The following is a 27,872-nucleotide window of genomic DNA, read 5'->3' as shown; positions in this document are numbered from 1 at the left end:
CTCATTTCATCTTTCTGTTTGATAGTAAATGGATTTCGGGAATTTTAATTACTAGTCCAATTACAAACTGTTCATTCCTGAGCTTCTCTGGATTTCACCTCTAAGTTTCCTGAGCTGTGAACACCTTCGCTACTATTTCCATAGACAGATAAATTCAGTCTGTTCTTCTGTTTGCATAAAAGCCTATAAGACTGGAAATTTTGACCAAAGTTCAAACCTCAACCACTTTTGAAATATCTGGAACTATCTTTACACAATGAGGCAAGTGGGCCTCGCCACTCTGGTTGTTGTTGTTGGTTTGTTGGTTGGTTTGTTTGTTTGTTTTTTAGAGCAGTGTTTTAGGTAAGCTTGATAGGGCCACTTCTTCAGGGCCATTCTGAAAAACACACACCCTCTGTGACCTCAGGCAGCTCCTGACCTCAGATGCTCAGATCTCAAGAGGCAACACCCTGGGCTCCTGTCCACCATGGCAGAGGGAGAATGCCACCCTGGCCAGGGGTGGGGAAGTTAAGGGTTTAGACTGTTGCCACCTGTCCTCACTATTATTTCTGAAACAGATGAACAGAAAGCTGATCAAGTACTACTAGGAAAATTCTTCCACATACATGAAAGTATATTTTTAAGCACACTAATGTGTTTCTTGCCCATATTTTTAGCAGTACTTCTGACACAGATGGTCTCAAGACTGCGTCCTTGCTGTCTTTCATTGAAATCCTTTGCTGGATTTCATTGATCAGTTATGATTCTCAGGCAGTGAATCTTCAAGTCCCAGAGTTACTACTTAAGAATTAAGACTAGGGCATATCTTCCTGGTTGCTGCTGCCAGAGAGAGCTCGTGGGCAGCACCCCGAAGCAAACTTGAGCCTTGGGACCACAGGTAGGACCAACTTTTCTGCTGCAAGTGACCTGCCTGGTGAACTCAAGACACAGGCCCACAGGAACAGCTGAAGACCTGTAGAGAGGAAAAACTACACGCCCGAAAGCAGAACACTCTGTCACCATAACAGGCTGAAAGAAAACAGGAAAACAGGTCTACAGCACCCCTGACACACAGGCTTATAGGACAGTCTAGCCACTGTCAGAAACAGCAGAACAAAGTAACACTAGAGATAATCTGATGGCGAGAGGCAAGCACAGGAACACAAGCAACAGAAACCAAGACTACATGGCAGCATCAGAGCCCAATTCTCCCACCAAAACAAACATGGAAAATCCAAACACACCAGAAAAGCAAGATCTAGTTTCAAAATCATATTTGATCATGATGCTGGAGGACTTCAAGAAAGACATGAAGAACTCCCTTAGAGAACAAGGAGAAGCCTACAGAGAGGAATCGCAAAAATGCCTGAAAGAATCGCAAAAATCCCTGAAAGAATTCCAGGAAAACATAAATAAACAAGTAGAAGCCCATAGAGAGGAGACACAAAAATCCCTGAAAGAATTCCAGGAAAACACAATCAAACAGTTGAAGGAATTAAAAATGGAAATAGAAGCAATCAAGAAAGAACACATGGAAACAACCCTGGATATAGAAAACCAAAAGAAGAGACAAGGAGCTGTAGATACAAGCTTCACCAACAGAATACAAGAGATGGAAGAGAGAATCTCAGGAGCAGAAGATTCCATAGAAATCATTGACTCAACTGTCAAAGATAATGTAAAGCGGAAAAAGCTACTGGTCCAAAACATACAGGAAATCCAGGACTCAATGAGAAGATCAAACCTAAGGATAACAGGTATAGAAGAGAGTGAAGACTCCCAGCTCAAAGGACCAGTAAATATCTTCAACAAAATCATAGAAGGAAACTTCCCTAACCTAAAAAAAGAGATACCCATAGACATACAAGAAGCCTACAGAACTCCAAATAGATTGGACCAGAAAAGAAACACCTCCCGTCACATAATTGTCAAAACACCAAACGCACAAAATAAAGAAAGAATATTAAAAGCAGTAAGGGAAAAAGGTCAAGTAACATATAAAGGGAGACCTATCAGAATCACACCAGACTTCTCGCCAGAAACTATGAAGGCCAGAAGATCCTGGACAGATGTCATACAGACCCTAAGAGAACACAAATGCCAGCCCAGGTTACTGTATCCAGCAAAACTCTCAATTAACATTGATGGAGAAACCAAGATATTCCATGACAAAACCAAATTTACACAATATCTTTCCACAAATCCAGCACTACAAAGGATAATAAATGGTAAAGCCCAACATAAGGAGGCAAGCTATACCCTAGAAGAAGCAAGAAACTAATCGTCTTGGCAACAAAACAAAGAGAATGAAAGCACACAAACATAACCTCACATCCAAATATGAATATAAAGGGAAGCAATAATCACTATTCCTTAATATCTCTCAATATCAATGGCCTCAACTCCCCAATAAAAAGACATAGATTAACAAACTGGATACGCAACGAGGACCCTGCATTCTGCTGCCTACAGGAAACACACCTCAGAGACAAAGACAGACACTACCTCAGAGTGAAAGGCTGGAAAACAACTTTCCAAGCAAATGGTCAGAAGAAGCAAGCTGGAGTAGCCATTCTAATATCAAATAAAATCAATTTCCAACTAAAAGTCATCAAAAAAGATAAGGAAGGACACTTCATATTCATCAAAGGAAAAATCCACCAAGATGAACTCTCAATCCTAAATATCTATGCCCCAAATACAAGGGCACCTACATACGTAAAAGAAACCTTACTAAAGCTCAAAACACACATTGCACCTCACACAATAATAGTGGGAGATTTCAACACCCCACTCTCATCAATGGACAGATCATGGAAACAGAAATTAAACAGTGATGTCGACAGACTAAGAGAAGTCATGAGCCAAATGGACTTAACGGATATTTATAGAACATTCTATCCTAAAGCAAAAGGATATACCTTCTTCTCAGCTCCTCATGGTACTTTCTCCAAAATTGACCATATAATTGGTCAAAAAACGGGCCTCAACAGGTACAGAAAGATAGAAATAATCCCATGCGTGCTATCGGACCACCACGGCCTAAAACTGGTCTTCAATAACAATAAGGGAAGAATGCCCACATATACGTGGAAATTGAACAATGCTCTACTCAATGATAACCTGGTCAAGGAAGAAATAAAGAAAGAAATTAAAAACTTTTTAGAATTTAATGAAAATGAAGATACAACATACTCAAATTTATGGGACACAATGAAAGCTGTGCTAAGAGGAAAACTCATAGCGCTGAGTGCCTGCAGAAAGAAACAGGAAAGAGCATATGTCAGCAGCTTGACAGCACACCTAAAAGCTCTAGAACAAAAAGAAGCAAATATACCCAGGAGGAGTAGAAGGCAGGAAATAATCAAACTCAGAGCTGAAATCAAGCAAGTAGAAACAAAAAGGACCATAGAAAGAATCAACAGAACCAAAAGTTGGTTCTTTGAGAAAATCAACAAGATAGATAAACCCTTAGCCAGACTAACGAGAGGACACAGAGAGTGCGTCCAAATTAACAAAATCAGAAATGAAAAGGGAGACATAACTACAGATTCAGAGGAAATTCAAAAAATCATCAGCTCTTACTATAAAAACCTATATTCAACAAAATTTGAAAATCTTCAGGAAATGGAAAATTTCCTAGACAGATACCAGGTACCGAAGTTAAATCAGGAACAGATAAACCAGTTAAACAACCCCATAACTCCTAAGGAAATAGAAGTAGTCATTAAAGTTCTCCCAACCAAAAAGAGGCCAGGTCCAGACGGGTTTAGTGCAGAATTCTATCAAACCTTCATAGAAGACCTCATACCAATATTATCCAAACCCTTCCACAAAATTGAAACAGATGGAGCCCTACCGAATTCCTTCTACGAAGCCACAATTACTCTTATACCTAAACCACACAAAGACACAACAAACAAAGAGAACTTCAGACCAATTTCCCTTATGAATATCGACGCAAAAATACTCAATAAAATTCTGGCAAACCGAATTCAAGAGCACATCAAAACAATCATCCACCATGATCAAGTAGGCTTCATCCCAGGCATGCAGGGATGGTTTAATATACGGAAAACCATCAACGTGATCCATTATATAAACAAACTGAAAGAACAGAACCACATGATCATTTCATTAGATGCTGAGAAAGCATTTGACAAAATTCAACACCCCTTCATGATAAAAGTCCTGGAAAGAATAGGAATTCAAGGCCCATACCTAAACATAGTAAAAGCCATATACAGCAAACCAGTTGCTAACATTAAACTAAATGGAGAGAAACTTGAAGCAATCCCACTAAAATCAGGGACTAGACAAGGCTGCCCACTCTCTCCCTACTTATTCAATATAGTTCTTGAAGTTCTAGCCAGAGCAATCAGACAACAAAAGGAGATCAAGGGGATACAGATCGGAAAAGAAGAGGTCAAAATATCACTATTTGCCGATGACATGATAGTATATTTAAGTGATCCCAAAAGTTCCACCAGAGAACTACTAAAGCTGATAAACAACTTCAGCAAAGTGGCTGGGTATAAAATTAACTCAAATAAATCAGTTGCCTTCCTCTATACAAAAGAGAAACAAGCCGAGAAAGAAATTAGGGAAACGACACCCTTCATAATAGACCCAAATAATATAAAGTACCTCGGTGTGACTTTAACCAAGCAAGTAAAAGATCTGTACAATAAGAACTTCAAGACACTGAGGAAAGACATTGAAGAAGACCTCAGAAGATGGAAAGATCTCCCATGCTCATGGATTGGCAGGATTAATATAGTAAAAATGGCCATTTTACCAAAAGCAATCTACAGATTCAATGCAATCCCCATCAAAATACCAATCCAATTCTTCAAAGAGTTAGACAGAACAATTTGCAAATTCATCTGGAATAACAAAAAACCCAGGATAGCTAAAGCTATCCTCAACAATAAAAGGACTTCAGGGGGAATCACTATCCCTGAACTCAAGCAGTATTACAGAGCAATAGTGATAAAAACTGCATGGTATTGGTACAGAGACAGACAGATAGACCAATGGAATAGAATTGAAGACCCAGAAATGAACCCACACACCTATGGTCACTTGATTTTTGACAAAGGAGCCAAAACCATCCAATGGAAAAAAGATAGCATTTTCAGCAAATGGTGCTGGTTCAACTGGAGGGCAACATGTAGAAGAATGCAGATCGATCCATGCTTATCACCCTGTACAAAGCTTAAGTCCATGTGGATCAAGGACCTCCACATCAAACCAGACACACTCAAACTAATAGAAGAAAAACTAGGGAAGCATCTGGAACACATGGGCACCGGAAAAAATTTCCTGAACAAAACACCAATGGCTTATGCTCTAAGATCAAGAATCAACAAATGGGATCTCATAAAACTGCAAAGCTTCTGTAAGGCAAAGGACACTGTGGTTAGGACAAAACGGCAACCAACAGATTGGGAAAAGATCTTTACCAATCCTACAACAGATAGAGGCCTTATATCCAAAATATACAAAGAACTCAAGAAGTTAGACCGCAGGGAAACAAATAACCCTATTAAAAAATGGGGTTCAGAGCTAAACAAAGAATTCACAGCTGAGGAATGCCGAATGGCTGAGAAACACCTAAAGAAATGTTCCACATCTTTAGTCATAAGGGAAATGCAAATCAAAACAACCCTGAGATTTCACCTCACACCAGTGAGAATGGCTAAGATCAAAAACTCAGGTGACAGCAGATGCTGGCGAGGATGTGGAGAAAGAGGAACACTCCTCCATTGTTGGTGGGATTTCAGACTGGTAAAACCATTCTGGAAATCAGTCTGGAGGTTCCTCAGAAAATTGGACATTGAACTGCCTGAGGATCCAGCTATACCTCTCTTGGGCATATACCCGAAAGACGCCTCAACATATAAAAGAGACACGTGCTCAACTATGTTCATCGCAGCCTTATTTATAATAGCCAGAAACTGGAAAGAACCCAGATGCCCTTCAACAGAGGAATGGATACAGAAAATGTGGTACATCTACACAATGGAATATTACTCAGCTATCAAAAACAACGAGTTTATGAAATTCGTAGGCAAATGGTTGGAACTGGAAAATATCATCCTGAGTGAGCTAACCCAATCACAGAAAGACATACATGGTATGCACTCATTGATAAGTGGCTATTAGCCCAAATGCTTGAATTACCCTAGATCCCTAGAACAAACGAAACTCAAGACGGATGATCAAAATGTGAATGCTTCACTCCTTCTTTAAATGAGGAAAAAGAATACCCTTGGCAGGGAAGGGAGAGGCAAAGATTAAAACAGAGACTGATGGAACACCCATTCAGAGCCTGCCCCACATGTGGCCCATACATATACAGCCACCCAATTAGACAAGATGGATGAAGCAAAGAAGTGCAGACCGACAGGAGCCGGATGTAGATCTCTCCTGAGAGACACAGCCAGAATACAGCAAATACAGAGGCGAATGCCAGCAGCAAACCACTGAACTGAGAATAGGTCCCCTATTGAAGGAATCAGAGAAAGAACTGGAAGAGCTTGAAGGGGCTCGAGACCCCAAAAGTACAACAATGCCAAGCAACCAGAGCTTCCAGGGACTAAGCCACTACCTAAAGACTATACATGGACTGACCCTGGACTCTGACCCCATAGGTAGCAATGAATATCCTAGTAAGAGCACCAGTGGAAGGGGAAGCCCTGGGTCCTGCTAAGACTGAACCCCCAGTGAACTAGTCTATGGGGGGAGGGCGGCAATGGGGGGAGGGTTGGGAGGGGAACACCCATAAGGAAGGGGAGGGGGGAGGGGGATGTTTGCCCGGAAACCGGGAAAGGGAATAACACTCGAAATGTATATAAGAAATACTCAAGTTAATAAAAAAAAAATACAAAACAAAAAAAAAGAAAGAAAGAACACATGGAAACAACCCTGGATATAGAAAAGCAAAAGAAGAGACAAGGAGCTGTAGATGCAAGCTTCACCAACAGAATACAAGAGATGGAAGAGAGAATCTCAGGAGCAGAAGATTCCATAGAAATCATTGACTCAACTGTCAAAGATAATGTAAAGCGGAAAAAGCTACTGGGCCAAAACATACAGGAAATCCAGGACTCAATGAGAAGATCAAACGTAAGGATAATAGGTATAGAAGAGAGTGAAGACTCCCAGCTCAAAGGACCAGTAAATATCTTCAACAAAATCATAGAAGAAAACTTCCCTAACCTAAAAAAAGAGATACCCATAGGCATACAAGAAGCCTACAGAACTCCAAATAGATTGGACCAGAAAAGAAACACCTCCCATCACATAATAGTCAAAACACCAAACGCACAAAATAAAGAAAGAATATTAAAAGCAGTAAGGGAAAAAGGTCAAGTAACATATAAAGGCAGACCTATCAGAATCACACCTGACTTTTCGCCAGAAACTATGAAGGCCAGAAGATCCTGGACTGATATCATACAGACCCTAAGAGAACACAAATGCCAGCCCAGGTTACTGTATCCTGCAAAACTCTCAATTAACATAGATGGAGAAATCAAGATATTCCATGACAAAACCAAATTTACACAATATCTTTCTACAAATCCAGCACTACAAAGGATAATAAATGGTAAAGCCCAGCATGAGGAGGCAAGCTATACCCTAGAAGAAGCAAGAAACTAATCGTCTTGGCAACAAAACAATGAGAAGAAAAGCGGACAAACATAACCTCACATCCAAATATGAATATAACGGGAAGCAATAATCACTATTCCTTAATATCTCTCAATATCAATGGCCTCAACTCCCCAATAAAAAGACATAGATTAACAAACTGGATACGCAACGAGGACCCTGCATTCTGCTGCCTACAGGAAACACACCTCAGAGACAAAGACAGACACTACCTCAGAGTGAAAGGCTGGAAAACAACATTTTCAAGCAAATGGTCAGAAGAAGCAAGCGGGAGTAGCCATTCTAATATCAAATAATATCAATTTTCAACTAAAAGTCATCAAAAAAAATAAGGAAGGACACTTCATATTCATCAAAGGAAAAATCCACCAAGATGAACTCTCAATCCTAAATATCTATGCCCCAAATACAAGGGCACCTACATACGTAAAAGAAACCTTACTAAAGCTCAAAACACACATTGCACTTCACACAATAATAGTAGGAGATTACAACACCCACTCTCATCAATGGACAGATAATGGAAACAGAAAGTAAACAGAGACGTAGACAGACTAAGAGAAGTCATGAGCCAAATGGACTTAACAGATATTTATAGAACATTCTATCCTAAAGCAAAAGGATATACCTTCTTCTCAGCTCCTCATGGTACTTTCTCCAAAATTGACCATATAATTGGTCAAAAAACGGGCCTCAACAGGTACAGAAAGATAGAAATAATCCCATGCGTGCTATCAGACCACCACGGCCTAAAACTGGTCTTCAATAACAATAAGGGAAGAATGCCCACATATACGTGGAAATTGAACAATGCTCTACTCAATGATAACCTGGTCAATGAAGAAATAAAGAAAGAAATTAAAAACTTTTTAGAATTTAATGAAAATGAAGGTACAACATACCCAAACTTATGGGACACAATGAAAGCTGTACTAAGAGGAAAACTCATAGCGCTGAGTGCCTGCAGAAAGAAACAGAAAAGAGCATATGTCAGCAGCTTGACAGCACACCTAAAAGCTCTAGAACAAAAAGAAGCAAATATACCCAGGAGGAGTAGAAGGCAGGAAATAATCAAACTCAGAGCTGAAATCAACCAAGTAGAAACAAAAAGGACCATAGAAAGAATCAACAGAACCAAAAGTTGGTTCTTTGAGAAAATCAACAAGATAGATAAACCCTTAGCCAGACTAACGAGAGGACACAGAGAGTGCATCCAAATTAACAAAATCAGAAATGAAAAGGGAGACATAACTACAGATTCAGAGGAAATTCAAAAAATTATCAGATCTTACTACAAAAGCCTATATTCAACAAAACTTGAAAATTTGCAGGAAATGGACAGTTTCCTAGACAGATACCAGGTACCGAAGTTAAATCAGGAACAGATAAACCAGTTAAACAACCCCATAACTCCTAAGGAAATAGAAGCAGTCATTAAAGGTCTCCCAACCAAAAAGAGCCCAGGTCCAGACGGGTTTAGTGCAGAATTCTACCAAACCTTCAGAGAAGACCTCATACCAATATTATCCAAACTATTCCACAAAATTGAAACAGATGGAGCACTACCGAATTCCTTCTATGAAGCCACAATTACTCTTATACCTAAACCACACAAAGACCCAACAAAGAAAGAGAACTTCAGACCAATTTCCCTTATGAATATCGACGCAAAAATACTCAATAAAATTCTGGCAAACCGAATCCAAGAGCACATCAAAACAATCATCCACCATGATCAAGTAGGCTTCATCCCAGGCATGCAGGGATGGTTTAATATACGGAAAACCATCAACGTGATCCATTATATAAACAAACTGAAAGAACAAAACCACATGATCATTTCATTAGACACTGAGAAAGCATTTGACAAAATTCAACACCCCTTCATGATAAAAGTCCTGGAAAGAATAGGAATTCAAGACCCATACCTAAACATAGTAAAAGCCATATACAGCAAACCAGTTGCTAACATTAAACTAAATGGAGAGAAACTTGAAGCAATCCCACTAAAATCAGGGACTAGACAAGGCTGCCCACTCTCTCCCTACTTATTCAATATAGTTCTTGAAGTTCTAGCCAGAGCAATCAGACAACAAAAGGAGGTCAAGGGGATACAGATCGGAGAAGAAGAAGTCAAAATATCACTATTTGCAGATGATATGATAGTATATTTAAGTGATCCCAAAAGTTCCACCAGAGAACTACTAAAGCTGATAAACAACTTCAGCAAAGTGGCTGGGTATAAAATTAACTCAAATAAATCAGTAGCCTTCCTCTACACAAAAGAGAAACAAGCCGAGAAAGAAATTAGGGAAACGACACCCTTCATAATAGACCCAAATAATATAAAGTACCTCGGTGTGACTTTAACCAAGCAAGTAAAAGATTTGTACAATAAGAACTTCAAGACACTGAAGAAAGAAATTGAAGAAGACCTCAGAAGATGGAAAGATCTCCCATGCTCATGGATTGGCAGGATTAATATAGTAAAAATGGCCATTTTACCAAAAGCAATCTACAGATTCAATGCAATCCCCATCAAAATACCAATCCAATTCTTCAAAGAGTTAGACAGAACAATTTGCAAATTCATCTGGAATAACAAAAAACCCAGGACAGCTAAAACTATCCTCAACAATAAAAGGACTTCAGGGGGAATCACTATCCCTCAACTCAAGCAGTATTACAGAGCAATAGTGATAAAACCTGCATGGTATTGGTACAGAGACAGACAGATAGACCAATGGAATAGAATTGAAGACCCAGAAATGAACCCACACACCTATGGTCACTTGATTTTTGACAAAGGAGCCAAAACCATCCAATGGAAAAAAGATAGCATTTTCAGCAAATGGTGCTGGTTCAACTGGAGGGCAACATGTAGAAGAATGCAGATCGATCCATGCTTATCACCCTGTACAAAGCTTAAGTCCAAGTGGATCAAGGACCTCCACATCAAACCAGACACACTCAAACTAATAGAAGAAAAACTAGGGAAGCATCTGGAACACATGGGCACTGGAAAAAATTTCCTGAACAAAACACCAATGGCTTATGCTCTAAGATCAAGAATCAACAAATGGGATCTCATAAAACTGCAAAGCTTCTGTAAGGCAAAGGACACTGTGGTTAGGACAAAACGGCAACAAACCGATTGGGAAAAGATCTTTACCAATCCTACAATAGTTAGAGTCCTTATATCCAAAATATACAAAGAACTCAAGAAGTCAGACTGCAGGGAGACAAATAACCCTATTAAAAATGGGGTTCAGAGCTAAACAAACAATTCACAGCTGAGGAATGCCAAATGACTGAGAAACACCTAAAGAAATGTTCAACATCTTTAGTCATAAGGGAAATGCAAATCAAAACAACCCTGAGATTTCACCTCACGCCAGTGAGAATGGCTAAGATCAAAAACTCAGGTGACAGCAAATGCTGGTGAGGATGCGGAGAAAGAGGAACACTCCTCCATTGTTAGTGGGGTTGCAGACTGGTACAACCATTCTGGAAATCAGTCTGGAGGTTCCTCAGAAAATTGGACATTGAACTGCCTGAGGATCCAGCTATACCTCTCTTGGGCATATACCCAAAAGATGCCCCAACATATAAAAAAGACACGTGCTCCACTATGTTCATCGCAGCCTTATTTATAATAGCCAGAAGCTGGAAAGAACCCAGATGCCCTTCAACATTGGAATGGATACAGAAAATGTGGTACATCTACACAATGGGATATTACTCAGCTATCAAAAACAATGACTTTATGAAATTCGTAGGCAAATGGTTGGAACTGAAAAATATCATCCTGAGTGAGGTAACCCCATCACAGAAAAACACACATGGTATGCACTCATTGATAAGTGGCTATTAGCCCAAATGCTTGAATTACCCTAGATGCCTAGAACAAATGAAACTCAAGACGGATGATCAAAATGTGAATGCTTCACTCCTTCTTTAAAAGGGGAACAAGAATACCCTTGGCAGGGAAGAGAGAGGCAAAGATTAAAACAGAGAGAGAAGGAAGACCCATTCAGAGCCTGCCCCACATGTGGCCCATACATATACAGCCACCCAATTAGACAAGATGGATGAAGCAAAGAAGTGCAGACCGACAGGAGCCGGATTTAGATTGCTCCTGAGAGACACAGCCAGAATACAGCAAATACAGAGACGAATGCCAGCAGCAAACCACTGAACTGAGAATAGGACCCCCGTTGAAGGAATCAGAGAAAGAACTTGAACAGCTTGAAGGGGCTCGAGACCCCATATGTACAACAATGTCAAGCAACCAGAGCTTCCAGGGACTAAGCCACTACCTAAAGACTATACATGGACTGACGCTGGACTCTGACCTCATAGGTAGCAATGAATATCCTAATAAGAGCACCAGTGGAAGGGGAAGCCCTGGGTCCTGCTAAGACTGAACCCCCAGTGAACTAGACTGTTGAGGGGAGGGCGGCAATGGGGGGAGGGTGGGGAGGGGAACACCCATAAGGAAGGGGAGGTCGAGGGGGATGTTTGCCCAGAAACCGGGAAAGGGAATAACACTCGAAATGTATATAAGAAATACTCAAGTTAATTAAAAAAAAAAAAAAACGAATTAAGACTAGGTTGAGCCTCAGCTTCCACAGGGCACAAGAATCTGCTTCTCAATATATGCTTTAAAGTTCTATGGGCAGCCCTAATTTGCAGGTGTCAGTATAAAAGGGGAACAGTTAGGCCTCACATATCGCAGCTGTGTGTGCCTGTCCTGTACTTTATTAGCTTTTTGATTTTATGTATTATCTAACATCGTGGTCTGAGTAATGGCTGCTATAAAGTTTAAATGAAGCAATGAATTTAACAGCCAGCATGCAATGAGAAATCACTATGACCATTGTGTGTGTGCATGTGTATGTGTGTATGTGTGCACATGTAATGTATTCAGAGGTAAAATTGTGATCCACAACATAAAGAACATACAGAGTAGTGAATACAAATATAAATAAAAATATTTAAATTTTTATTCTATAGAAGTCTGCACACACCAAAAATGCAATATACTAATTATTTCTATTTATTATTTTAATGTGTATGAGTGTTTCTCTGAATGTATGCATGGGCATCTACGTACATACAGTGCCTATTTAGCCCAGAAGAGGGTGAGTGTCGAGTTCCTTGAAACTGGAAATATGCATGTTTGTGAGCCACCATGTGAGTGCTAGTTCCTCTGTAAGAGCTGCAAGTGCTCTTAACCAAAAAATAATATTCCAAATAACAAAGTAAATCATAAAACAGAGAATTAAGAGAGCATTGAAAATTAATTTTACAAAGTTTGCTTTACAGGGTTTAATTGTGCTTTAGATGATCTAATTCTCTTTAATTCTCCAGATGTTTCTTTAGCCTATGGAGGGGGAAATGTTAAAGCCATAAGTGGCAACCGATTTGAATTTGTCACTTTACTGTGTAAAATAAGAGCCCGAAATAGAAACTGTGTACCTTGGGAAGGAACCCTGGGATGTGCAGAAAGAAACCTGAGAGCCCCATGGGATTTCATGTGAATGCCGTTTATAGGGTGGGAGCGTTTCCGAGAAGCTGCTCCACCTCTCACTTGACTCTGGAAGGGCATCTGAGGCACTCCGAAAGGTTAAAGACCACTGAAGGCCCCATTTACTGCGCCTCACACATGTCCTCCTTTGTGCTGGAGAAATACCTCTTCCAAATAGCTTATTTGATTGTGTTCTGTCGAACTGGCCCCTGAGACATTTTTCTCAAGCTCTCCCCCATTTAGCCATGCAATGAAGAAAGTGCAGGAATATACTCGAGTCCCTTCGGAAGCCATTCTGCCTCAGTAACCTATTCGTATTCTTCAGTCTCACTGTGTTTATGCACGTTTACTTTTGATTCACTTCTGGGTCCTCTGGATTATTTCCTATTAGTTCTGTGTTGCATTTCATCTCAGAAAGCTGGCAGAACTTCCCTGGGAAAGCACAATTTGATTCTTCTGCATTTGGCCCAGCTAGGCGCTTCCCCTCCAGTGTGGTAACCTCACTATTGACGTTTTGTTCTTTATTTTGCTCTTCCTTTAGGTGTGTGTGCAACATTGACTGTTCTCAAACCAACTTTAATCCCCTCTGTGCTTCTGATGGGAAATCTTATGATAATGCATGTCAAATCAAAGAAGCGTCATGTCAGAAACAGGAGAAAATTGAAGTCATGTCTCTGGGTCGATGTCAAGGTAATGTTCATAGCAAAATTTCATTTCAAGAAATGTTTTTAGTCTCTGTGCAGAAATGAAAAGTGAAGATAACTCGTTATTAGGCACCTATTTCATTTCCGAAAGACAGTTCTGATTCACAATGGATCGTGTAGTCAGCTGTAGAATTTGTGTTGATTATGGGTGTTTGAGGGCCCATCAGCAACAGTGCATGCCTTTTTCAATATAATGGGGCTGTATTGTTACAGTGCCATGAACACAGGAGCCAGTATTCAGAAGATAGCAGAAATTCTCCTAGCAAAGGCTAAAGAAAAAAAATCTAGTCAAGAAATTTAGAATAGAATAGAAATCTTAGAATTAAAAGAAAATTGCCCTTTTTATCTATTGATTTGATAGAAATATTTAAGGTATATTCTTATCCCCAGCTTCTGAAAGGTGACACTGTTCTGTTACATAAGTGTGTATTCAATGACATAAATGTGCATTGGTAATATGTTTGTATTGAATGCTCAAAGCTATAAATGGGTGGTTGTTGCTGTTGCTATTGCTGTTGTTATTGTTGTTGTTGATGTTGTGGAAAGCGGCAAACCTCAAGGCCATGAAGAAATGAAGGTACTGTTGAACGAGAAGATCTGATAGATATGTAGGAAATGGTTAACTGGGTTTTGTTGTTAATTTTTTAACATAGATAACACAACTACAACCACTAAATCTGAAGATGGGCATTATGCAAGAACAGATTATGCAGGTATGTTAAATTTCCTATGCCTGGAATGAAAGCCTGTTATGAGAGCCTTGAGCACCATTGTTTACACCTTGAGCACCACCGTTTATTTACTGCTTGTCCTTACTTGAGCATGCGCTGATCTTTCCTCTTAGTTCCAGCTTTCCAGTGGGCAAGAGGGAGTTTTTACTGAACCAAATAAGGCACACTTTTTTTTTTGCCATAGTTTAAGTGATTGTCAAAGATGTCAGTAGGATATAATTAACTTGTTTTGACAGTGTAAATGGTACAAATGACAAAACATTTATCAAATTAATGGGCATCAATGGAAATTAATGCAAGGTTTGGCAGTATATTGTAATAAATGCAAATGTTCTTGTTTGAATTTTCATAAAAGTCAACAGTGGAAAGTTTGCTGATCCCTGACAAGATAGAGATAGAGAGTTGCAGAAGCTAACACAGGCTACTGTGAAGACTCAGAGTTAAAAGTCACGCATAATTTAGCTTTTAAAGAAACTAACGTGTCTCATGTATTTAGATTCCAGAATGCAGCTTCTCAGACATACAAAGTTATAATAAACCTTATGTGAAAGTATAAATTTATTTAGCAGCTATGGAAGCTACTTTGAGTAATAAAAGTGCTACCTAATTTAACTCTTTGACAGGGAGAAATAACTGATGGGGATGCAATTAGCATATTATCAGATGGCCATAATTTATGAGAGTTTAAGGTAAAATTATAAAAATAAAACTTAGTTTTATAAAAGTATTCAATGAATATTTGTTTGTTTATTTGTTTACACATTCATTTTTGCTGTTTTGAGACAGAGTTTCTCCATTTAACCCTGACTCTTTTAGAAACCGCTATGTAAACCAGGCTGGCCTCAGACTCAAAGAAATCTACCTGCCCCTGCCTCAGTAGTGCCGGGATTAAAGACATGTGCCACCAAGTCCGACTTCAAGGAATTCTTAAACACAATGTTTTATTTAGCTACTGAACACTTGTAACCAATTTCATAACTAGTATTCAAACCAAATCAATTGCTTCTGGTCCTTCAAACTGTATAATACCATTTTTTTTCTTCTGATTCGTTATTTTATTTTACTTCGTGATAATTGTCATTATGTTTACACATGAACAAAGTCCTGGTATTTTAATTACCTGCATACATCAGAATGTGGACATAAGAGGAATTTAACTTTTGCATATTTTGCCTTAATGTTTTCAGCTTCTAGGTGCCTGAAACTACCAGTTATGTCATATATTAACATTGGTTCTATTATATGTGCTTATAACTATTCCCAAAACACCACTGCAGATATTAACAATGTTTCTTGAGAAGAACAGCCTAGAATCCAGTACAAACATTTAGGAAGTGTTACCATAAACAATTGATCTCTCCAGCTTTCCTTGCTTCCTTCCATTATATAGTCTTTGCAAAGATGCATGTTTTGTATAAAATCATCTCTCGGAGAGTGGGTTCTGGGACTGGTTCCAACCCTTTACAAACATCCAAATCTAAGGAGACTATAGTCTCTTATAAACTGGCATGGTGTTTACATATTACCATGTGCATCTTCTTCTATGGCTTAAATCATCTCCAGATAATTTATGGTACTGAATACAATTTAAAGTCTATGAAAATATGTGTGGTATTGTATCACTTAAGAAATAATGATTTTAAAAACTCTCTGTACACATTCTGAAAGATGCAAGTACTTTACATATATTTTGTCTACAATTAATTGAATCTATGAATACAGAGCTCATGAATATGGACAGCCACTTTCTTTTACCTTTTTTTAAATTTCTAATGTGTGAAATTCACACAAATGCATGTAGTATAATATCACAAAAACTCATGTAATTATCTTAAAGAAAAACAGTTACATCAACTCATGGCTACATTCTATCTATCTGTCTGTCTGTCTATCTATCTATCTATCTATCTATCTATCTATCTATCTCTCCACCTGTAATAAATAGATGCAATAAAATGCCAAAAAATCATGTTAATTAATTTTATTCATCTCAAAAAAATGCTTTTAAAAATCACATCACTATAATCATCTCTTAAATATTTCACACATCTTATAGTATACAACATGCATCAGAATTACTTGAAGAATGACACATTTTTGTAAAAGATTTTGCAGGACTAGTGTTCCTAAAACTATCCTCCACCAATATGTTGAGCCATAGAAAATTATTAAAGTAATAAAATATAATAGTGACATATAATATCTGAGAGTGGCACTTTATGCTTTAAGATTTAAATAGAACCAAATAGGAATATTATATTTTATTATAAACAACTATCTTGATGGTATTATAAGCTACTTACTTCTGTTAAATGCATTTACAATAACTTTATATTTCCTATAAAAACTAATTTATTTGGAAAAATCTTCAAAACTGTTGCCTCTGTGACTGTCTTCTTCCTTGAGCCAAACACCACAGGACTTACAAAAGAGCCAAGTCTTTCCCTGAGGATTTTCCTCCCCAACAAGGAACCCTGGAGGTTCATCGCATCCTATGCAATGGCTATGCACACATTTGTCCCAGGAAATATCAATATAGGATCTGCCCCTCACCACCATTCACATTGCCTCTCACAGTTCACCTTCAAAGAAAACAGTGGGCTTCATTTCTACCCCGAATTTACTCAGATTTTATTTCAGTCACTTAACCACTGATGTTGATTACCACGATTTTTAGTTCACTTCGTTTTATATTTTTTATTTTAACATATGTTTATGCATTCTTTTCTTGGAAAAGTTCGTGCATTTAAACACTACATTTTGAACATATCAACCACCATTACCTCCCTCCGTCTCTCCCAGTAACCTCGGCTTGCCATCCTCCCAATTTCTCGTCCGTCATTTTTTCCTGTTATTCATGATCCAGTGAGTCCAGCTGTTGATGGTTGCTGAGGAAAGGAGGGTAACTCTGCTGGGGGATGTAGGCTGGTTTTGCCTGCCCCTCTCAGTGGCCCCACACCTAGGCACATACGAGCTGCACAGACTTTTTTCCATCCTAAATTTAATGGACATAGAAAGAAAAGGGAGAATTTCCCCATGCAAATTATCAGGTCATTCCGCATCCTACAGATTTCTCTAGTTTGACCAAAGAAAATCTTGTAAGATAAAAATTGTCATGATTGAGGATTGTCAGGCTGATCAGGTAAAAGCACTTGCTATCAACTCTAATGGTCAGTGTTTCGTCCCCAGGACAAACCAACTCCTGCTTGTCTCCCTCTAACCCCTATCCCCACACTGATTCTGGGCATGCCCAGGAGCAAAGAAACAAATGCAACAATTTTTAAGGTTATGTTTAAACATACATGCTTGCTAAATTCGAAATAAAATATAGCAGCAAAAGTATTCATTGAAACTTGCAACTCATAGTTAAACATGGACTGAATACTGTAAGTCCTCCCTGAAGTTAGCTACAAATGGTTCCTATACATGGTTTTATTGAAATATATTCTATTAGAAAACATTGAAATAATCATGTTTCTCAACATCTCCAAGCATCTAGTCGGATTTTCATTTTCCCAAGATTGGGACAAAGACATGAAAATCTAAAAGAATCAAATGAAGAATCAATATGTTATTGTCCTCATGATTTATATTTCACATGTTATAAACTCTCCAGGGAGGGTAAACAGGAACTGTATGACTCACATGCCTAGAAGTCTGCTCTGTGCTCACAATTAATTTGATGTCACGGCAACTTCCCTTGTTAAACAAATGTCCACGGGCGGACGTTCCCACTGGAAGGAAGTAACAATTGTAACTTACACATCTTTCCAGATGTGGCATGAGTACTGTAACCTTAGGCACGTTGACCATGCCCTCCCATTTCATTTTTGTGCCTACTTTAAAAGCTGGTAACACTTGTTTCTAAGTACAAAAGTGGCTATCATCTTTAAAGGAAGTCTGAATCTTAAATTTATTAAACCTCCTTTAGTAACATCTAAAAGAAAGACTGCGGCCAGGACCGACAGAGACTGGATTACAATTGTAATTTAAAAATAAATAAATAAGAAAGTATGATGTGAAACAAAAGTAACATGTGCAGGAGACGAGAAAGGCTGCCTTGCATGGTGACAGGAATCTATGATCCTCATAGGCACAAAAACATAGTCCACATCAGAAAACTGAAAAAGTTCCAGCTTATGCCAAGCAGAATTACTATCTGTCTGGGCTGTCTGGAATCACCCCCCTCCTCCCCCAACCCCTCCAGCCCCATTCTCTCTCTTTTAATAAGATCCAAGTCATTGAATCAGAGGCTTTGCCTGTCTGTATTCCAGGCCCAATGACAAGTTCGTGCCATAGAAATGAAACAGACCAATTGATACCATTCTCCCCCATCAGTTGAAGACATAAGCTTAGATTTAAGTCTGTCTTTTCACTACAGAAAGAGTCCAAACCCACGAATTTTCTAAATCACAAAGCTAGGACTTCCTGCCTTTACCATATAATAATATTAATCTTCCCTTGTGAACACTTAAGATAGCACTGTGTGTGTGTGTGTGTGTGTGTGTGTGTGTGTGTGTGTGTCCTCATCAAGTCTTGCACTAAAAAGAAAGTGAATTTGAACACTGCTCCTCTGTGTCAGATGTTATCTATGTGTGTCTCCTGGTGGGATTCTGTCTGGCTGAGAGTCTCATCAAGGCTTGGAAAACATGGTCACATATTTTTCCAGTGAAAATGTACTTAATCCTATAGCTTGTTGGATGTTCAAAAAAATCATAAATTTCAACTACTTTAGTTTTTATAATCTAAAAATTTAAATGTATTTTATTTTGGGGTATCCTATACAAGTTTTCAAAAAGGATTTGCAGAGTTTTTATAATTAAACTACAGTCAATGAGGGTCTTTGAACGGAGATTAAAAACAGGAGAGGCCGAACTGTTAGGGTAAAAAAATACATGCAGAGCCTGGCTACTACTGTTAGAGCACTTAGCCCTAAGCTTCCTTGCAACCAGTATAAGAAAGAAATTATGGTTGAGCCAGTTTATTTCACAAATATCCATAGAGTCCTCCTATGCAGCCATGCTGTCCCAGGCTCTCTACAGAAGACAGCACAGAAGCCTCAGCGTCTGTGAAAGGAACCTGGGTCTTCACTGTCTGGGAAAAAAATGAATAAAAATAATTTTGGAGACCAAAGAGAAAGTTAACTTTGCTAAATTATATGTGAAATATTTAGCATGGATCTTTTTATGAACCATAACGAAGGAACGTAAATGGATAGAATCTTCAACAGTGATATTTATAAAATATCCCAAGAAGTTTTCTGTATGACTGAGGATTTTTTAATAATTTTTTTATAAAATTCTAGGGCACACAAAGTAAGATATATATATCTCAATGATACAGTATTTAGACTGACTGCTGTAATGAGTTCCATTCATACATATTCCAAAATTGGGAGGGATTAATAACACAGGAAAATGATAGGAGAATCTATAAGGAAAGCAAGTCTAGTTTATTCCTCCTGCGTGAGCAGGATAAAGACCTGGAACATGTGTAACAGGACAGCCAATACCTGGGTTAGATAGATTGTGTTCAGTGTGAATGTAGCTGGAGAAAGTCCCCTGGTTTTCATGTTGGTCAATGAGAAAGAAAAATCCAAGGCTCTCTGTGCCTTCAGAAAAGCCACAGAAAAGCCTCCCTCCTCTGGGTCTAGTACCAAACAGAGTCTACCTATCTCCCTGCAAGTTGCTTTGTGGCAATCCACCGTCTCTTGTCGCTTTGAGAAGTCTTATGTTTTAGGAAACATTTCTTTTAGAGATGTGCTTCTCTTTAAACAGTAATTGAGATATTATGCACCAGTCTGAAACGTGGAAGAAAGAATCCAGACTCACAAACCAAATCCTCCCTATCCTATTAGTATCCCGTCAGCCCATTTCCCACACAAAGAAGAAACTGACATCCTGAAAGGGTATCAACGGAGTCTAAGTGAATTACCAAATAACTTGTTCTTTGTGGAGGCCGTTGCAATTTACAAAGCCTTTCCACGCATGTTGTCTCCTTCGGTCTTCACAACAGAAATGTGAAGAGATATTAGGAGCATCTGACAGGTGAGAAATGGAAGTTCAAAGAGATTAAGTGAGATTGCGTGGCAGAGCTGAGGTTCAAGACAGCGCTACTAATTGCGGAAGCCAGCAAGTGTGAGCAACAAGGGGTTTAACTGCCTAAAACTCTGGAGCTGGAGAGTGGACACTACAGCCTGCGCTTAACCCTTTGAGAGTTTCAAATTTAAGAATGCTCTGCTGTGCTGTTGATCCTGCTGTGAAATCATCTGATGTGCTCTATGACCGGTAAACACCCTCACCATCCCTAAGTGCTATTTCATTTGACTTGAAAATATCCTCCGAGAGCTGGGGCAGAGACTCAGTCAGTAAAGTGTTCACATTGCAGATTTGAGGAGGTGTGGTTGGTCCTCAGAAACCAAGACTAGATGTGCAACAGTAATCTCGGCTCTGGAGAAGCACAGATGGGAGAATCCCTAAGGCTCACCGACCAAACGAGCAACCTAACCTACTTGGTGAGCCCAGTGAGAGACTGTGTCTCAAGAAAACAAGGTAGCCAGCATCTGAGGAACCACACGAGAAGTAGTCCTTGGAAATGCCTGCACGCACTAATAGGTATGCACACATAAATATCCACACACATGCACACACGGATATGCACATGTGCACACACACACACACACACACACACACACACACACACACACTCGCTCCCATGCACACACAACCCTTCTATTGTTTCCTATTTCTTTGTGCAGCAGAGAATCCTGAGTAGTGTAGTGCTACCAATAAATCTCCCATTAATTAAAAAAATTCCCAGTTTCTCTGCGATAATTTGGAGTTTACAAAGATTAACTTACATTACTCTGTTTCTTTTCATGTCAGCCCATAAAACAAGGTTACAGATGCTAGGAGTAATACCCAGGAGGTTCAAAGAGCTATAAATGGCTGGCCTGGAACTGGCTACCATGCTTTACATCCACCTACGTGTGCAAATGGGACAGTTGCTTGATTTGCTGACTATTTCCCTTCTTGGCTCCTCCAATCCAGATATACAGGCAGGAATATCAGGTTTCACATCATATTTGTAACATGAATTAATTCAGTCATGTGGCAGAAATCTACATTTAAAATGGAAGCTTTTGCCCTTTGCCCATGAACACAAGGAGCACTTTGCTGGAAAACATGTTATATCTGGGCCAATAATCTGATCCGTAAGAAATAAATAGCAGAAAATATGGGCAGCACTTTGTACCACGAATATTGGTATCGGCCCTGAAACAAATAAAAACATATGCCCAGGCTATTACAGTGCCACTAGACTGTCCTGGAACACTTAACCCCGGGAAATGAAGTTAAATGTCAAGATTTCTGAGGGGGAAAAGAATGTCTCAATTTAACTATGTTCCCCTCTGGGAGTAGGACTGCTGCAAATCTCTAAAAGCCTGCAAACTTAAGTCACAGTTTTCCTGCATTCATGAGCTCTAAGCTTTCATTTTTTTCCTCCCAAAAATCATGTAACTGGTCACCTATAGTCCTTTGCTATGCTCACACCTATAGATAAAGAAGCAGTATTTGCAATCCGGATGAAGGCTTAGGCTGAAAAGTTGCCTTGGGTCCTAAGAGACACTCTGGGAAACTGTGTTTATGCCCCAGTTCGTAAATGCATTCTGCACTATTTATGTGCACTATTTATGTGCACTTTCCCTGTTTGCAATGCTCGTTTCTGAATCCGTTTTCCCACCTGAAGGTGTTACCTCTCCATCGACCTTTCTTTTCCCTGACCTTTCTCTTCTGCTGTTTTGATGATGTTTGCTGCAAAATCAAAGAAAACTGAGTTTGCGTACTGGTCATGCTGGTCTCAGTTGTTAAATTTGCGCTGACTTTTCTGATTCTGTTTCTCTGTCTGTGCAAAGGAAATGATGGAAACGATGTGTTTCCATCGTGCCTTAAATTTTGCATTAAAAGACATTTTGTAAGCTACTAACCAGAAACTAATGAGATAGGTAGTCTTAGTGTTTTATTTCGGTCTGAAAGTGAAAATGAATTTATTTTTATGGGCAATGTGATCTTTTTTGCGTAGTATGGCCTGTGTCCAAGGTTTAAATGTAAATTCAGCACCTATGAACTTAAGCACAGTAGGTTTTCATAACTATTCCTGCTCATGTCACTCAACAACTATTGCAAAAGTCTTTGACCAACTCTTCAACTAACAAATATTAAAGTAGTATTTCCCAATCACTTATGTCTACACTGTCAGTACAATAATATATCTAAATTTCACACATCCAAATTTCCTCTTTTCTGTATACTTCAATAACAATATGATCACATGACCATTATGAACTTACATGTATATAGGATGACATAAACAGACATCATTGAAAATAATAATGTCAATTTAACTGTAAAAAATTAGTTGTTTATAATTCAAGGTATGTGTTTAAAAGACCTATGCATTTATTAATTTTAAAAAAACACATGGGATAGGTGACCAAGAAAAAAATTACAAGAACACAGTATATAGTATATTCCTGTTGATGTAAAACATGTTCACAAAGATATGTCAGTGCTCACATGTGAAGACTAGCACATGTGCATACATCGTTAAGTAAAAATAAATGTTTTCAGCAAGATGATCATAAAGAAAAGATAGCACTATCTAGCACTGGCAACAAACATCTCTGAACTCAAATGTCCCCCTATTGTCAGTGAAAATGACACAGTGCTCCTCCCGAATTCACCCTTAGCATCCCCACCCCTGCCTCGTTACTTATCCTGGTAGGGAGACTGTAGTACAGGTAGAAATTGAGTGTATAGGCCTGGGACAGTAGACACTTCCCAAAACCTTGAAAAAGTTTAAGACAATTGTTTTCCCTAAAATTCTCACTGTTTAAAAACATTCTGAGGGTTGAGGATTTAGCTCAGTGGTAGAGCGCTTGCCTAGCAAGCATAAGGCCCTGGGTTCGGTCCTCAGCTCCGGAAAAAAAAAAAAAAAAAAAAAAAAACATTCTGAGAGCACCCTGAATCTTTCCTGAATGTGTTGACTAGACCCCCAACATGGGTGCCCACCTCAACCAGTGCATTATAAAGATGTTCCTTGTAGCTTGGTGCTTCGACCACGTGCTAACATAATCACTCCAAGGTGTTTTTAAATACATGTAAAACAAAATCTCTCATAGAGTCCACGTTTTCAAATACTGTGGCATGGAGATAGCATGTTTCTACCACTTGTTCATGTGAACACACACACAGATGCACACACACACACACACACACACACACACACAACCTACACACACATAGTTTAAAATCAAGTATGATCAAGAGGAGCCAAACTCCAGGCTCAGAAAATGTGGGGAAACGGCACTGGATTGGAAAAGGAAATGGTGACATTACCTATAAACTGCAGGGAGGACTGAATCATCCAGAACACTGTCTCTGAGCACTGAGGTGCAGAGCTGGGGAACAAGCGTAGCACAGCTCTGGGAAGTGGATGGTGGGACCAGAATGATAGGCCTTGTGAAACACTGAACTAAGAGGGCAGCACCCTATGTTCTTGGAGATTGGTAACTGGGGCAGGATAGCGACTACCATTATGAAAGGCAGGCAGGGCTATCAGACTTGCAGACTCAGATCTAAACCCTGAACTCACTCAGAGTTAACTTCCCTTTTCTGAGAAACTCATATGAGCTAAACTTTTAATGTCTCCACACTGATTTGCAGTCACCTAGAGGGCTTCCCTCAGCTAACTAATTATGTGGATTATATGGAAATCTCAGTAGAAATGAGGCTATTCTCTGAGACTGTAGCTGTTCAAGGCATGAAGCTGAGGAGTTTGGCGCAAGCATCTAGGCAATAAGAACACTTCTGCCTTCAAATCAGTGTAAATAGAGCATGCCCAAGGCTAGAACGCCTCCCCCTGCCACAACTTTTGACAGTCTATGACCCTCCTCTCTCTGGGTTTCTGCTGGGCCCCATCCAGGCAACTTATTCTCTTGGACAAACATTAAACAATCCTGGGGGGTCTCTAGAAGCATCCATGCACCATCTCCAGGAGAACTGCTTGTTGTAGACCTCAAACTGTACTGAGAACGGGTCCTTCTGCATTCTGAAACCTCCAAAGGTTTTACCCAAAGCTACTACTAAAATTGCTATTTTTAAAACTAATGAACCAAAAGAATTTGACTAATAACAAGGGAGAGTGAATAGGTTTTGAAAGAAGGTTTAATTTTGGGGGGTTGTAAAACAATCCATAGCAGTTTTGTTAACACACTCTTCATACTTGTGAGTATGAACTTGCTACTGCTTAATCACATCAAACATAAAAGGAATGTCAAATATTATCCCACAGATACTGAGATGAGGATCTCTGCGCAGGGCTGTTCCTGCATCATTAATATCTGATGGAGTTACAAAACATTTCTAGACAACATTTCATAGGCAAATTATTAAAAGTCCCCAATACTTTTCTTAAAAATTACATTTTCAGATGACCAAAGCTTCGTATCATATGTTAGGTATGTTCCACTTAAAGGAAGACTGATAATGCTCTCCATTTTTTATTCCAGAAGTAAAATATTCCAGAAAGATCACACTATTAATTTAAGCCAGCAAGTTCTTTGTGCTTTGTAAGGAAGTACCCATCCGGGCTCATGTCAGCAGCTTGGTCGCCCCTGTGCTACTGCAGCTATTCTACAGTCTTGTACCAATGGGTTCATTCCAGGTTTAATTGAAGAGCCCAGTGAAATCTGAATGAACTGAAGCAACCTTTGGACAAATTCCACTCCTGTCCCCACACCTGTCCCCTTACACAAATCCACACTATTGCACATGTAGGCTTGGTATTGCTTACTACTTTTAGTGAACTATATCTGTGGAGACATGAGGACAAGCAACAGGCAGACTATAAGAACTTATTAACAAGATACTTAAAATAAGTAGTTACTTATCTTCTATAGAAAGGACCATCGAGAGTTACCAAGGCATCCCATCAACAGTGCTAGGAAGCCATTAACTCTTAGCCATGAGTGTGAAATAAAAGAATCGTATTCTGAGATTGAAACTGTGTTTTCTGCAACATTAAAGGCTTCTCAGCTCTTTACCTCCTCCATCAATTGATAAACAGTCAGGAAACAGCTAACCGTAATATTGTCCTAGGAAACTATTATCTTCATTGCAATCAGGACTACTGTCGTCGTCGTCATCGTCATCATCATCATCATCATCATCATCATCATCATCATCAATAAAAATACTAGTGAAATAGACTCACTCAATTCATTCCAAAACAACCTACAAATTATATGTACTGTCTACTGTTTTGGACTCTCCAAGAGACTATTCTTCAGTGATGTGGGTAATTATATTTATTTCTTAATTCCATTTCAAATTTAGGCCAAATAACTTACAGAGCAAATTTTATAGGGGAAAGAGCTTGGCATAGCAGTACATAAAGTATTGACTTAGTTTCAGAACAGCAGTTGTTCTAAGGCTTACAACAGCCTTTGCAGCTAGGAACTATGAGAATCATGCCTAGAAATCAGGTGATAGCAAATAACCCAGTTCTGTTCCCAGAAAGAGCCACAATCAGCCAGCAAGAACCTTAGTCTATCAAGGTTCTCTCCATTCTCTGTTTCAAATACACATATGTGTTTTTAAAGTAAGAGTTTGGCTATACTAGAATTGTTAAAGTTCCACAAATAAGGTTGGGATCGGTCTCTTCTGAGACTTGTGAGAAAGAAAAAGTCTCATCTCCTGAGGGGGAAATTATACTTTCAGGGATCATGCTACTGGGGAGCCTCCTCAGCCTAATTGCATCTCTTATCTATTCAGTTAGGGTCCTCATAACTTTGGGCTCTGTTTTGCTCCTGTTCAAAGTTATGGCACATTTCTGCTCACATCAGATGTTTTATACAAACAGACTAAGTCGCTGAACCAAACATCGCCTATGTGAACGATTTTTTTTAATGATGTTCTTTGAGGAGGCAGTAGCCGCGCTTTCAAAGTTTCCTTTTATTATTTAGGTCTCTTCTCATTATAAGTTTTTATAACAGTTGGTTCATAGAAATAGATTTAAATAATGCTAGCTGAATCCTATTGAAACACTCAATAGAAATCCTTTAAGAACTGAAGTTGTGCTGTTCATGGAACAGAATGTCTGACTGTGTTAGAACACAAGTTTTCATGGAAACTTCTGTGGTAGAAGAGAAGGGACCTTAAAACTATGTCTCTAACATGGCTGATCACTGTTCAACTACTCTATGCCAGTTCCCCAAGGAAGGATACAAATGTGCAATTCTGTTAGGTGGCTCCCAGAGACAGATCTTCATTGGAATTAGGAGCAAACCCTGCTGAGTCTTACCTAGTGAAATAAAGTTATTGGTTTTGCAGCAAGGACAATGAGGGTATTTGTTTAAGAAGACAACCTAAGAAAATAGCAAAGACAACAGGAAATGATAAATGAGCCAGTCTCTGCTACAGTAATTACTTTAGCATTGCAGCAAATGACTAACTTTCTCGGGAATGCTATTTTCCATCGGGGAGTACACCGCTACCTGCTCGTCACTGTGCGTTATGTTGCTCTTGCTCCTGGAGAAAAATCACCACGAAGGAACAGCCAGTAAATAAGTCACCTGAGAAAATGTGCGTTTCCAAACGTTCATGCCATCCTTTGCGTTTCATCTCAGTTGTGTTCCCGTAAGAGTTTTGTAGAACACTGAAAGTATCAGTGGACTTGGGCATGAGTCACTGCTTGCCTGTTTCCCTTCCTGTTGCTAAGAGAAGGTGCTCTCACCAAAGCAACTTAAGGGAGAAAGAATTTACTTCAGGTCACTGTTCAAACAGCCTTTCGAGAAGTCAGGATAGCAGGAGCCTGAAGCAATTGGTATTTACTCAATGAGGAAACGGGCAGAATTCATACTGTTGCCTAGTTTGCTCTCTCCACTATATGGTACAGGATCTTCCCCAGGGCATGGTCTCTTTCACAATTAAGATGGGTCTTCCAATAGCAGTCAAGCCATAAAATCCTCCACAGGCCCATCCCCCAGGTAACTCTAGCTTATGTAAAGTGATAATTAAACTAAAATTACACCTAGTTTGCATGAAGTCCTGGATTCAATACCCAGTAAAACAGAAACCAGCTATAGTAGTTCACACCTGTAAGCCTACGTATGAACTCAGGAAGTAGAGAGAAAAATCAAAAGTTCAAGGTCACCCATAGCTACAGGGAGTGTTTGAAGCTAGCCTA

At 39.2% G+C, this 27,872-nt stretch overlaps 2 protein-coding genes across 51 annotated transcripts in view; one reads left to right on the top strand and one right to left on the bottom strand.

Annotated features, from left to right (window-relative positions):
* Tmeff2 (transmembrane protein with EGF-like and two follistatin-like domains 2) overlaps nt 1–27,872 on the top strand; it is a 287,043-nt gene that overhangs the window by 215,942 nt on the left and 43,229 nt on the right. Inside the window, exons 6-7 of the mRNA NM_001394330.1 lie at nt 13,731–13,879; nt 14,547–14,606. Coding sequence (NP_001381259.1) covers nt 13,731–13,879; nt 14,547–14,606 — 209 coding nt within the window. The remainder of the gene's footprint in view (nt 1–13,730; nt 13,880–14,546; nt 14,607–27,872) is intronic.
* The window catches only part of LOC108351929 (uncharacterized), a 111,298-nt gene that overhangs the window by 81,319 nt on the left and 2,107 nt on the right, over nt 1–27,872 (bottom strand). For 10 of the 50 annotated variants that reach the window (XR_015629534.1, XR_015629524.1, XR_015629538.1 and 7 more), the window contains exon 1: nt 27,259–27,401. The exons of 34 other annotated variants lie outside the window; for them this stretch is intronic. Coding sequence is in view for 6 of the 16 variants with exons in the window: in XM_087568986.1 (XP_087425112.1) it covers nt 27,259–27,367 (109 nt within the window). In the remaining 10 variants the exon portion in view is untranslated. Of the gene's footprint in view, nt 1–8,561; nt 8,621–27,180; nt 27,547–27,872 lie in introns of those variants that run through there. 6 more of the 50 variants (XR_015629518.1, XR_015629540.1, XR_015629517.1 and 3 more) reach the window with 5 other exon arrangements.

The sequence above is a fragment of the Rattus norvegicus genome, chromosome 9 (assembly GCF_021556685.1).
Source record: "Rattus norvegicus strain SHRSP/BbbUtx chromosome 9, alternate assembly SHRSP_T2T, whole genome shotgun sequence".
In the NCBI taxonomy this organism is placed as follows: Eukaryota; Metazoa; Chordata; class Mammalia; order Rodentia; family Muridae; genus Rattus; species Rattus norvegicus.
The sequence above is the reverse complement of the archived record's forward strand: the minus strand, read 5'-3'. Positions and strand labels throughout refer to the sequence as shown.